General features: G+C 39.7%; 1 protein-coding gene across 1 annotated transcript in view; it reads right to left on the reverse strand.

Annotated features, from left to right (window-relative positions):
- WDFY4 (WDFY family member 4) overlaps positions 1-13,122 on the reverse strand; it is a 113,438-nt gene that overhangs the window by 42,932 nt on the left and 57,384 nt on the right. The window contains exons 39-44 of the mRNA XM_066191271.1: positions 8,192-8,269; positions 7,034-7,237; positions 6,722-6,773; positions 5,673-5,839; positions 1,425-1,573; positions 162-282 (exon numbers count right to left, since the gene is read on the reverse strand). Of these exons, the coding sequence (XP_066047368.1) occupies positions 162-282; positions 1,425-1,573; positions 5,673-5,839; positions 6,722-6,773; positions 7,034-7,237; positions 8,192-8,269 (771 nt within the window). The remainder of the gene's footprint in view (positions 1-161; positions 283-1,424; positions 1,574-5,672; positions 5,840-6,721; positions 6,774-7,033; positions 7,238-8,191; positions 8,270-13,122) is intronic.

The raw sequence follows: 13,122 nt of genomic DNA on the forward strand, positions 1-13,122 counted from the left end.
TAGCAAAGGCTAATGAAGCAATGATGGGACCAAAAGCATTTTGATACTCAAGCAAAAAATATATCAGCAGTCTTAGTGAAAACTGAGCAAGTGGTTTTCAGTCACATGTCATTACTGCTGTTGCAGCTTTCCCTGAAATGACTGAGCATGTTAATTCCTACCTGCAGCAGAAAGCGCATCAGATGAATCTCTTTGATATCATGATATGAGTAACGGGAACATTGCTGGTCTCCGATGGCATGATCTTTATGACATAAGTTGAAAATAAATTGATCACTGATTCTGGAGGAGAAAAATCAATAAAAAATTTTAATTTGGAACAAAAACACCTGGAGAGCCCTCTTGAACATCCATGGCCTCCCCTAAAGAAAAATAACAATACCAGGAGGTATCAAGATCAAGTGGGGCATACAAAAACTGAAAACAAAGCTAAATAAATAAAGTTAAATACTAAGGGCAGATTTTATACTAGTTACTCAAATAAGGAGCCTGTGGAGGCTAGGGGTAGGTTTGGAATTACTTTAGTACATGCAAATAGGCAGACAGCAATGTTTTGCACACGTTGAAGTCTGAGAATCAGCAAGGGAAGAAACTTGTTGGGAGCACCTGAAAGCACAAGTTGAGGGTAAGCATCATATGGACACACAGCTACTGTAAACAGCAATCACTTGGAATTAATAATTAAGCAATTAATTATTATTTTAGTTGTGTATATGTATTAGAATTGCAATCAACAGCCTAGCCCACAGAAAATCCTTTAGAAAAACAACCTAAGCTTTTATCAGATCCAGTCCAATCGATCCTTAAGTCACCTGATCAGATTGACTGATTTTAGACTTAGTAAGATTGGGATGCAGAGCAGACAGTCAGGGATTAAAAATGCTGAGCTACTCACTGTCCCACTGGGCTTTGCACATGAGCACACAGTATGCACAAAGAGCTTGGTTTAACAGACTCATTTTCAATATTGATCACTTTCAATAAATCATGAGTCAAGAGATGATAGCAGTGTGCCAAATATTAATTATGATTCTGTCTTGGAGAAAAAAACCAAAAAATTTATGAGACAATGAAGCTAAAGGCTCTTGTACTAACTGTTCCATATGAATAAAAGATGCGAGTTACTCAGAAAGAAACTTTAACAACACTATAACATAACTGAAAACCAGCAATGTATGTGTGAGACTGTCCACCATCTCCATCTATTGAAGATGGGGGTTCTCATGGCACGTCCAAAACCTGTGAACGAGCACCTATGTTAGTTATGCTAAACAGTTTTTTAAACAAATGGAAGAATGGCAGACTTCTTGCTGTGTATTATTCTGATTGAAATCTCCACAAAATCTGTGCAAATTCAAGGTATCCATGTGCCAATACTGAAGTTGACCAAACAGATCTCTGGAAGGAAGGAAAGAATGACTCACCTGGACAAGCAGTGACGAGTACAGTAGACTTCCTCCTGAGGGGATAACACAAAGCACTCACAGATGTAAAAGTGCTCTTTGCCAAAGAGCAGCACCCCTTCCAGTGCTGTATGACCCTGCACAACTGCCACGGAGCATTTGAATGTCACCTGGAATGGAGGCAAGCATAATAAGGCCAGGAGTCAACACAGGAGACAGAGGCAGCAGGGAGACAGAGCCAGTGATGCAGAACAGATGTTTGTACCAAAAAACCTGCCATAGTGATTGGCAGGTTCAGAGGGACAAAGTCACAAAATCACCGTACAACTGAAAGAAGCCCAATCAGAATAATATGAATCTATCAATCTAATTGTCCTAAAAGATTTAGATAAAAATTCTAGAATATTTTTAAAAATTTCTCTTGTTTTTACTCACAAGTAAACTAACTTGGCCCTTAAAATAGAGGAATTTCTAAAACACAGTTTAAAAACATGGGGAATTTTTCAACAAAGTATTCTGTTTATCATACATGCCAGTTCATAGAAAATGTTCTTGGGAATTGACCAGTTCTGATAAAAAAAGAAAGCCTTCTTTCTGGAACATTTTGTATAGCTGAGAGATGGCGCAGAAAGTAAACAAATCAATTTAGAGATCGGAAAATGGTGTGGCCTGCAGGGAATGTAAAAGTTCTGATTTTAAATCAAGCAGTAGTTCATTGCAAAGAACTTCCCTTACATATGGAAGCATGGAGTTCCTTATTTTTGTCTGCTCATTATATTCCAACTATACTCAGCTCCAAAAGCAAAGTCCACTGGTAAGTACAGTCAGCTGGGATGATCAAGGTCAACTCAGTGTTGTGCCCAGTTTCAGCCAGAACATTCAGTCAATACCTCCTGTTCCAAGGAAGGGGGCAGTAACTAATCATCTATTATCCCAGCCTCAAAAATATTCTCTCAAAAGCTTAAGACACTAATACTACCTTACATACTAAGAAAACTTCTCACTACTGAGCTCCTCCTGTAAATTAACACAATCCTGAATTGCACAGAATCCAGAAATGAGTGTAAAATTTTGCAAGCTGAGTCCATCTGAAGGTGCAAGGACCAGAGGGCTACATACAAAGGGATTAGAAAGGTATTTACATAACAGGAGAGCTTTCCTGGTTCAGAAATGTAATGCAATGTTCTTGAGAGAACAGACTGACAAGTATGAGACGTATCACAAAATCTGTGTTTCTCTTAACATCTCAATTATGTCTATCAAACTTTGTAAGAACTAGAGGGCTGTATTATTTCATGGGGCATGCAAAATTGACCCAGAAATGGCATTGCTTTTACTAGGTCATGTAAAGTCTACATGATAATATGTAGATTATGGTTCTCCTTTGCTTTTTGCCTTTGTTCCTAACCTCACTATTTCTGGAGTCAAATCTACAACCTTCCTTGCCATCCCAAACTACACTTGGTCTAGCTAAGGTCAGCTGAAACAGACCCATGCTGCTTCACAAGCTTTTAGTCATTGATGTTAGGATACCATGAATATTAAATTCATAAGTAAATGAAATAAAGTCTTGTTTCCACACTTAAATACTTTACTGAAAAGCAATCATTTTACCAACAAATGGGGCAGTTCATTTTGAAATCACTTAGTGGGCACAGAAGGTTGTTTTCTTCATTCTGGGTTTAAGGGGAAAAAAAAAAACAAACAAGCCCTGGGAGATTTCTGTGGGTAAATTTTCATGAAAATCTCTTCAATCTCTTTTCCCTCTAAATGATTTCTAAGAGGAAGGTAACATTTTTTCACCACCTCTCCCACAGGAATCCGTATCTCTGTGGGGACATGCCAACCACAGAACTCTGAACTGGAGTGCCTGCCATTACGTGCTTAGAGATGTATGCTTGCACTGAGAATACTGGGGAATTCTGCTCACATTAGCAAACCACATGGTTTCCTGAAGTAATTAAATAGGAAAAAGATTGCTTCTTCCCAAAAGGAAGGTAACTGAATATTGAAACACCAGGCAGTTGCATAAAGCAGCTCCATAGACACAAAGTTGAAATCCAGACTTCTAAGAAATCCACCTCATTAAACCCAGAGATCACATGTGTGGGTACAGGAGGCACATGGATCATGAAGGAGGCCTGCTAATGACCACTAATATGGTCTGGCACAAATGAACACTTTGCTGTTCTGCCTAAAACAGAACCAGGGCACAGTAGTAGGCCTTGTTGAGGGGCAAGAGCATGTACCTCTCTTTCACAAACCTTAAACTCTAAGCCCAAGTATTCTATACTATCCAACCAGAAACTGTCAATAGTGCCAATACCTTTCTTCAATTTTAAATTATTTCTTCAAATTTATATTATTATTAAATATATCTGCATTATTTGAAATACAAGAGCCCTTGAACTGAGTAATTTTTTTTTTCATTTGGGGAATGTGACTTATATTATTGCTGATGAGTAACACAGATCTGACTGAGTTGTACTGCATAATCTCCACCAGGACAGTGCTGCACCTGCAAGTCTTGTACCTACAGTCTTGCATTGAAACACAAAGCAGCTTTAAATTTTTATAAATTAAACAAAAGCTTTCATTTTCTGTCAAAACAGATGAAAACCCAGTTCACAAGCTACTAGAATCATTAATCAATGAAGCAAACATGACATAAAATAATTGAATAATTACCTTCTAAGTTATTGCCCAAAGCCCTGCATCTCTTGATTGCTCTGTTCATTGAGATGTACAAAGGAACGTATTCACTCAAACGCACATGCACTCACACACACTGACACACTCACACACACTCAATGACTTTTCTGAGCAGTGCAGGAAATAAAACGGCTCCAGTTGCCTGCTTAAAGTGCAAACAGCTCAGGAGACAGCCACTGACAAGGCAGGACCGCGGTGCACTAAGTGAGCACAGGACAGCTAATGTCACCCCCCGCTGCTTTGGTTAATACTTCTGTCAGCTCGCCGAGGCAGTGACTGCTGCTGGAAAAAAACATGCCTGGCATTTCTGATGGCTTCCTGCAGAGTTACATGGAGAGGAGACAGACAGCCTGAAGGCTCAAAATGAGATCAGTGCATGGAAATCATGCCTCGCATTTTCATGCCTGTCTCCTTCTGCTGGGGAGAGGTATGGGGAGGAAGGGGCAAAAGGAGGAGGAGCAGAGAAATGAATTCTGTTACAGAAACGGACTGCAATAATAACTCTGAGAAAGTCATATTAGAGAGCACAAGTGTGACCCCTTAGCCACTGGCAAAGCATCAAGAAAATCTGGTGATGGTACTGTGATATTTTAATAAAGCAGTTATTGCTATATCTATGTACAACTATCACAACGCTGTGATGTCTGAGTTTAAATACTGTAAGTATTTGGCTTCCGCTATGGGATGCTAACTCCTGGGCCACTGAGGGAATGATGCCACTGTAAAAAACAGGCACACTGCAAAAGATCAGGGAATGAGGCTAGGTTGTCAATTTAATTGATATTTTTCAATTAAATTGACAACATCAAAGTTGCTATCTTCCTAAGAGTCACCCTTATTTACTCCACAACTCATCTCCTCCTACAGTGTTCCTGAACCTTAAGCCTCTTCTTTATATTGGGAGGAAAGCTTGGTGAAAGGCATCCAGTCCAGCACAAGAGCTAAGAAGGAACAGAAATGTTTTGAATAGATAATACTTGATGGAAGCAACAAAGAAGAAGCAGAAATTTTCTATGGCCTTAGAGGGAAGAATCTGTCCAGTACTCATGGGGGGACAGAAAGAAAGACATATAAAAGGAGGAAGGAGATGTTTTCTGTTATTCTTCAGGCAGACATGTAAACACCGCTGAACTAGCAGCCTATACAAAACTGGCATACTCTTTCAGAGGTTATAAATAAATTTGATGTAGGCACTGCTCTGAGCATGAGTAAAGGTTGTAGAGCAGCACAGGAGTTCTCAGAGTCTCAGAATTTGCCATGTCTTAGGCAAATTCAGATGACAGTGTCTCATAAGAGACTATCTTGCTTAGCATGCTAAAATTTTTTTCTCTTACTTCAAGGAATTAATGTTAATTGCTTTTCAAGAAAAGTCTGTACAGAAGTTCATACAGAGGCTGGAAAACTGTTATCTGCTCTAAGGAAACAGGGAGTAATGATGTCTACCATAGCCTGAATCCACCTGAACCCTGAACTGAAAGGAACATATAGGCCTCTATATCCAATTCACCCTCTAAATTGCCATGTCCCAGAGAAAATTTTCTAGTTCATTTTTCCTACCTTTTCACTCTCAGCAAACTCCTGCAATATAATTTGTCTCTCCACACACAGTTCCAAGAAGTCTTCTGAATGGAAACTTTCATTTAGAGCTGGGAAGAAAGTTAGCTGGTTACAATCCAATCCCTTCTCATCCATCTCCCTCTCTGTTCCATTTAACATCAGCTCTCCTATATCAGTATAAAAGAGATTGTGGTTTTAGTGGCAGCTGGATGACACCAAAAGCATTTGCAATGTAGTCTTTCACTCAATCTATTCTACCTTGGGAAATAGAATTATTTATCTGCAAAAAACAGGCAAGAGAATTAAAATCTGTAACTGCTGAAGAAGGATACTTATTTCAGGGAACCAAAGACAGATACATGAAGTCAGTCATAATTCAAACTAAATCCCTATAACCACAGAAGATTAGGAAATGAGGAAAAAAATTAAATGGTAGTCTTTTAGGGACTGAGCAGGACCTTAAGAAAACCCAAAGAGAGAAAACCCACTTATATCTTGGCCAAGCTATGTTCCAAGTTTTGCAAACTCATGCAATCCATGCATATAGAAAAGGCATAAACAGCCTTCATATTAGGCTGACTGTAACTGCTTCATGCAGAAACTACAGAGTGCTTCCATCTTGTTTAGAGCATAAAACAATAAGCTCCACTCATGTGTTTGCCAGGACCTATCACAGTAAAAAGTATACAATACTCATATTGTATATTAATATTCATATTTCCAACAGAACTTGTTCCAAGTTTAAGTAATTGGGAGCTTCCCAGGTGCCCAAAAGTGCCCAAAGCTTACACTTCAAATAGGTTTTTTGCTTTAGATCTTTCAGGTTGCAACAAGAGAGCAGCAAATTCTGAAGATAGTTGATATATCACCTATGAAATTTGCATCAGTTTTGTCACAGATGTTACAATGACATTTTAGCCCAGGGCAGCAACAGTAAGGGTTTTCTGGCTGGATTAAATTGTGACCTAGAAATCCACACCCTAATTCTAATTATCTTTGACTGTTTAAGTCCCCTGTCTTGATGATGCAATGTAGCCCTAAAAGGTTACCTGGATTCACTTCAGTAGGGGAAGTTGTTTCATTTCTGTTTGCTAGGACAACCTGAAAAGAGACTAGGGGTGACTAGAGCGGAACATGCAGATAGGTAAACATAATTCAGAACTTTGTTGGCAGAGAAAACCACACACTTAGAATTACATTTCAAATAAATGCCTTGGAAATTCAAATAAACTCACTGGAAAAAAACAAATAAATGTCACTGGAAAGGAGCCCAAAGGAAAAAATGTCAACAATTAAGCAAAAGAACAGCAACTGTTACAGATATTGTGCACCTCCTGCAGAAGCTTTCTAAAGCTTTCTACCTCACTCTTTGTTCTCATTGTTGCCACTTGGGTGTTCACATGCTGAATCCTCCTCCTCATTCGTGAGGGCCCCTCGTAACAATCAAGAATCCATCGTGGCTGTAGTGATCGTGAAGCATCTCTCCACGGGCCCTCTCTGTAGAAAAGCTGCTCCTCAAGTATCATCCAGTCCTTGGCTGCTTTGCTGTAAGCACACTGCTGCATCTGTGGGACAGAACCACTTTGTGCTGGCTTTTGGACACTTCCCTCTTCTCAGCCACCAGTGGCACCACCCCAGTGATTCAGAGGGATCTACCCAACCCACCAGATGGGACCACAGCAGAGGGAGTGCTGCAGACCTAACAAACACAAGTGACCACTGGAAGTGTGCTGCAGGAGATGTTACTAGTGATAAAATAGCAATAGTCTGACTAGACGATACAGTGACGAATACAAGCATGTCACAAACTTGAAAATGGCTGCTTTCATTAAATTTCCAGCTCAAAAGCAGTGAGCCAGGAGAACTGCATCACAGAGGTTTTTATTTACTCAGTTTTTTTTCTGGTAAACGTGTGACAAATGACAACTGGGTTCACTGAAAACAGCCTGAATGATTCAGTTTCAAATGTCCTATGCTCCCTCCGAGCAAGGCATAAATTAAATTCTTTCTGCTTAGGTGTTTTGTGCAGGGAGTTAGGGAGCACCAACATATTAATTTAAAGGAGAGAAGAAGTGAGAATTTCAAAGAGGCAAAGTTTGTTGATCTCTGATGGCCAAACCTGAAACAGAAACACACCTGTGATGTTTTACTGTCTATGAGCTTGAGATCTATTTTAAATGTTTTACTGACTACTAAATGAAAAAAAAAAAAAAAAAAAAAAGAAAAAAGAAAAGTCGAAGTTCTCACTTTAATTTCTGCCATTGGAAGAGTGGAATAATTCATTTAAACAAAGGGAAAAAAGGGTACTGAAAATAAAGTGGGGGGTCTGTTTGCTGAGTGATGCTGTATCACACTTCAGTGGTCATGACAGGAGAGGAAAGTTGACTCATCAGCTCTCAGTCTCAGCAATTCTTTAGGCACAAAATTTAGGTGACTTCTAAAATGCTCAGTTTCTCAGGGTAGTCCAAGAGTAACCTTGCAACAACAGAAAGCTGTTGCCCAATATTCCTGTCCTTTACCTGTACATGGTCCTTGTACAGAGCAGCATACAGCTCCTGCCCAACTCTTCGGTACCGTTCCATACATGACACAAATCCCTAGAAGAAACATCAGAACACATTATGGCGAGGTGGGGCAGGTGCAAACCCTGTGAGGGGCAGAAGCAGGCATTAATTGCTCTGTCTTTTACAAGAACAATTAAGGAATATGGCCTGTTGTCTGCAAGTTTGGTGGCTCTGCAGGCAGTGCAGAGATGAGTCAATCACCTGAGAGCAAGTTGCACACTTATACCGGGAATATAAACAAAGACATCATCGTAACAAGGGTCATTAGTGGAACTACTCAGAACTTTCTTAGAAGGAGAAAGAAAACACTGAATACTATTAAGGATCCTCTTTTTGCAGCTGAATTAGTACTACAAATAGCAGAAATGACAATTATGTGTTGTAGAGACCCTAACCGAGGTAAGGATCTATAGTGAGATTATACAGGAGAGGTGAGTGCCCCCAGTACCATATGAAGGCTGTCACACCCAGCTGAACTTCCCTGAAAAACTGTTGTGAGTCACAGCATGAGGCTAAACTTGCTATGGAAGTCCCAGCCTCGTACTACCTAAAGCCATGGATCAGGTAGGTAACTTTTAAATGCAGGGACTCTGTGCCACACGGGCAGTGATCCCTCACAGCAAACTGTCTGACTGCTGCTTGCACTGGACTCTAATTAAGTTAACACACAAGGCCTGGGTGTTGTGCCGATTGCTGCTGGCTGCCAGCCAGGTCTGTAACCCTGCTGCGAAGTCACATTTATTGGTGTTTCCCTGCAGGAAGCTCCTGTTTTACACTGATGAAAGTCATTATATTTTTGTTTGTTTAAAGCATCATTAAACCTGTAATCACAGTTGCGGCCTCACAAAACTATTCCATAAATCATATAAAACTCCCATAAAGGCTGACCTAGAAAGCAACAGCATCTCTGTGCTCTTAAACCAGTCCTGGCATAGGAGAAAAGTTGAGATCCTAGTCAACTTGGGGCAAAACGATTCATAGTAGAAAATAAATTCCTCCATTTTAGATATTCACAGGCTACTCAAGCCAAGTCAGTGCTCTACTGGTGGCTGTTTCAAAGTTGCTTATAGTCTGTATTTCACTCATGATCATCAGTGAGACCCCTAAGGTCAAAGTCTACATGGCAAAGATTCTCACTGACCCAGCTCCTAGCCTTGAAACATATGAAGGGTCCTAAGAAGGAAAACTGCTAGCCACATCTGATCAACTAAAGACTAACCACTTTGGCTTCCAAATGAGCTGTAGCTAGCCGGCTTCAACCAGATGAACATGTCCCTATTGATCTCACAGGAAAACCATCTGGTTGTAAAGTGAAATGAACAGTTAACAAAATTGGAGATGACTGTGATTGGAAGAAAAAAAAAGCCACACAAACCAAACCAACACAAAAAACCAAAACCTGAAAAAGATAACCAATATACATGGAGAATGTAGACCAGGCTATCATTTACTAAGTGTTCAGTCAAAACAGTTATACTGTAATGCCTAGTGAATAACTAGTGCAAACAAGTTTCTAACAAATAAACAGATTCCATTAAAAATGTAGGTCCTTATTCTTTAAAAGAGCAACACTTTAAGGAGTAGATTAAACACAGCAGTGCCACAGTAAAATCTATCTTAAACAAGAACATGCCAGCTTTGATAATTGTTAATGCAGTGGTTACAGCTTTGCATTTCATATGTAGAAAATCAGGTGTAAATGTAAAAACTGTAATGCACATTTTTGAGAAGGGCGTACTAAAGGGCCTTATTGGTCAATCCTTTCCTAAAAATCTGAGAAGGAACCCATGCTTTAAGTATTTTTTATACAGATTTCTCTACTTTGCAGCCTTAGGCAATCACATTGTAAGTAAAATCAGATCATTTTGCTGCCACATATTCCCAAGCCAATATTTAGAGCTTGAAAAAGTGATAGAATTCACAAGTTATTTTCCTATTAAACAACCAAAACAAATCACAGACTCAAAAACTGTATCTTCTCCTGCCGCATCAAGCCCTCAAAAAGGAGAGAAAATGATTAGCACTGAGGAAACCCAGGGTGTGAATTTTCTATAATTTCTTTCAAGTAAAGCAATTGAGACACTGTTTGTAATGAGAAACAGTTGAAAAAGAAAAAAGATTGAGGTGTAACTTATAAGTTAACAAAACTCTACTGAGCTTTGGAATGCTTTATATCTGATTTTTTTTATAAATATATATAGATCACTTAACACTCCTGCACCTCATAAATATTCAAATTTGCCATGATAAACACATTGCATGACACAGACACCACATACACCACAGCTCTTTCCTAAAGAAACATTATGTCACTGGGGCTCTGCACTTGGAGGCTTTATTTACACGGGTTGTGTTACAGAATACGCACGCACATAAAAATATATGCCAAAAATCTTAATAAATGAAAATAAACATCAAGACAAATTAATTTTGGACTTATAAGTGACACAAGGAAAGCCCAAATGTTCAAATCCCTCACTGTGCCAAGAGAATTATCCCATGGATGATAGTGACAATACCCACGTACTTTTTTGGAAGCATGTATTTTCAGTCATCTGTTGGTAAGGGCTAGAACTAGTGGTGAGTCTACTACTTTAGCTCTTCTGAACAAAAGTATATAGACAGTATATACACAGTATATACAACAGTACACAGTGTATATACAACAGTACATACACAGCTATAACCCTTGTGCACTACTTTTGACCAGCGCATCTTAGAGATCTTTATGAAAGAAGGTAAAGTCTTTAGTTTACAGACAGGGAAACTAAGAAGTGAGCTTCTGGAACATCACAGAATGGTTTGGGCTGGACAGGACCTTAAAGATCACCCATTTCCAATGCCTCTGCCATGGGCAGGGACATCTTCTACTAGACAAGGATACTCAAAGCCCCATCCAGACTGGTCCTGAACAGCTCCGGCGATGGAGAGTCAACAGCCTCCTTGTCATCAGAACATGGTTGCAGGGAAAGGGAGTATGGATGGGGCAAACCCAACCTGAATTAATTTGAAACAGCCTGATAAGCCCACAAAGAAGATGCATATGGTGAGAGCATGCAGTAGTGGGAGGAGGAGCCCCTTTTGATGAACCCGTTTGGAAGTCTCTCCTACTCTTATGTTCACAATGGCAGAAAGTACAGTAACATGGCTGATGTACCAGATCTTAGATCTCAAATCCCAGGATGAGTTCATGTACTTAATTCCTCTAACTTGGTCGTTCCCAACTCTACAAGGAAGGTTTTTTAATCTAATTTTGACTATTCAAGTAATCACTAGGTTTTTAGAAAGTATTTCACGGGCATAGAAAAACAGAACAGCAGGTAGGGAGCTCTTAGGGATGCCAGAAACTGCATGCGAATAGCATATGTGACACTAGCGAAGAGTCTGTGCATGGCAGGAACAGATCTGATGACTCTGATTCAAAAAATCACTTTGTTTAGGGATGTGCTTAGGCATGCATTTCACAACTTTTATGTACAGGTTGTCTGCTAGTGAAGGGGGGCAGCCTTGTCTTGCATTAGAGATATCAGCTCCCAGATAATAGATATGCAGCACTTGAACTTCAAATGTGACAAATAAAAATACTTAAAATCTCTATGGATCTTTCTCTGAAAGAAAAAAAATAAGAAATTAGCATCATTAGAATGAGAAAAATGACATTATAACAATGTGATAAACTTCACATCTTGAATCAAGCAGAAAAGGAGACTAAATACAACACTAACAAAATGCCATTTTATAAAGAGCAAATTGTTCTATTTTTCTTTAGTAGATATTTCCCAGCAGCTCAGCATTAAATGGCATCCACTTGTAGTGCAGCACTGCTCTTCTAAGCAGCCCCACATGCCACCTCTGTCTGCTGGACTGCATGCCCTAACCAGTGTGGATGAGGATGTGACCTAATCAGAAAAGAGAGAGTTTCTTACAAAAGCAAATGATTTTTGCAGGCATCATTTAGAGCCAATAATTTTTTCATAGCACATTCCTGAACCACTATGACTTACACAGGCACAGAGCCAGATTGTCAGTAAAGTTTTGAGCCTAAACTCTTTGGAGATATGAAAACTATCTTGTATTCATGGTGGGTCTCATGCTCCTTATTTTTCCACACATCTGTGCAGAATGTGCAATTAAAGCTCAATACTTCTGGTCCTTTCTTGCTAAATCAATCAATCCCTTCCTCGTCAGGGTTGCTACAGAGGACAGGATTACAGCTACCATGGCAGCTTTACAGAGAAGCACTTGAGTGCTACAGAAAACTACTAGAGCTGGGTGAAGTCTCCAATGTACCAGCCCTGTTCTATTCAGATAGAGACTAAGTGTGTAACATCTCCAAATCTGCTCCTGCTGCTTAATCTGACACAGTGACTAGGTACACTGGTACCCTGTGCAAACAATAAGTCAGCCATCTTGAGACCAGATTACTTTTCAAATAAGTGACTATGCACTAAGCAGCAAGTAGTTTCATTTCACAGGAGGAAAAATTGTTCCATTACTCCCCAGGTAACAATCATTAAGGTAAGGCAGCTAATGTTTTCCTTAGCAGTGTAAAGAGTGGTTTATCCTAGTCCTTCACATACACTCTCCATACTGAGGCTTGTTTGCAGGCTCTTTTGAATCACAAAATTGTTATTAGTGTGTGGATTTTATTGTTGCTTTGCCAAAATTAATTTAGCTTTTCAACAGACTGAGTTCCAACAGTTAAGTGTTGCATGGAAGCTTCGTGCCTCAGCCCACTAGGAGGCTAATGCAGTGTGCCAACTGCTCCTAAGGATCATGGATGGATTCCTGGCATTGCCAGTTGGTTGGGGAATAGCAGACCTAATGAGAAAATCCTCCATATTTCAGTGCATCATAAATGTACCCACACACAGGGGTGGGTTTCA

Source organism: Chamaea fasciata, unplaced genomic scaffold (assembly GCF_029207755.1).
Source record: "Chamaea fasciata isolate MVZ Bird 193981 ecotype frontalis unplaced genomic scaffold, bChaFas1.0.hap1 SCAF_9, whole genome shotgun sequence".
Classification (NCBI taxonomy): domain Eukaryota; kingdom Metazoa; phylum Chordata; class Aves; order Passeriformes; family Sylviidae; genus Chamaea; species Chamaea fasciata.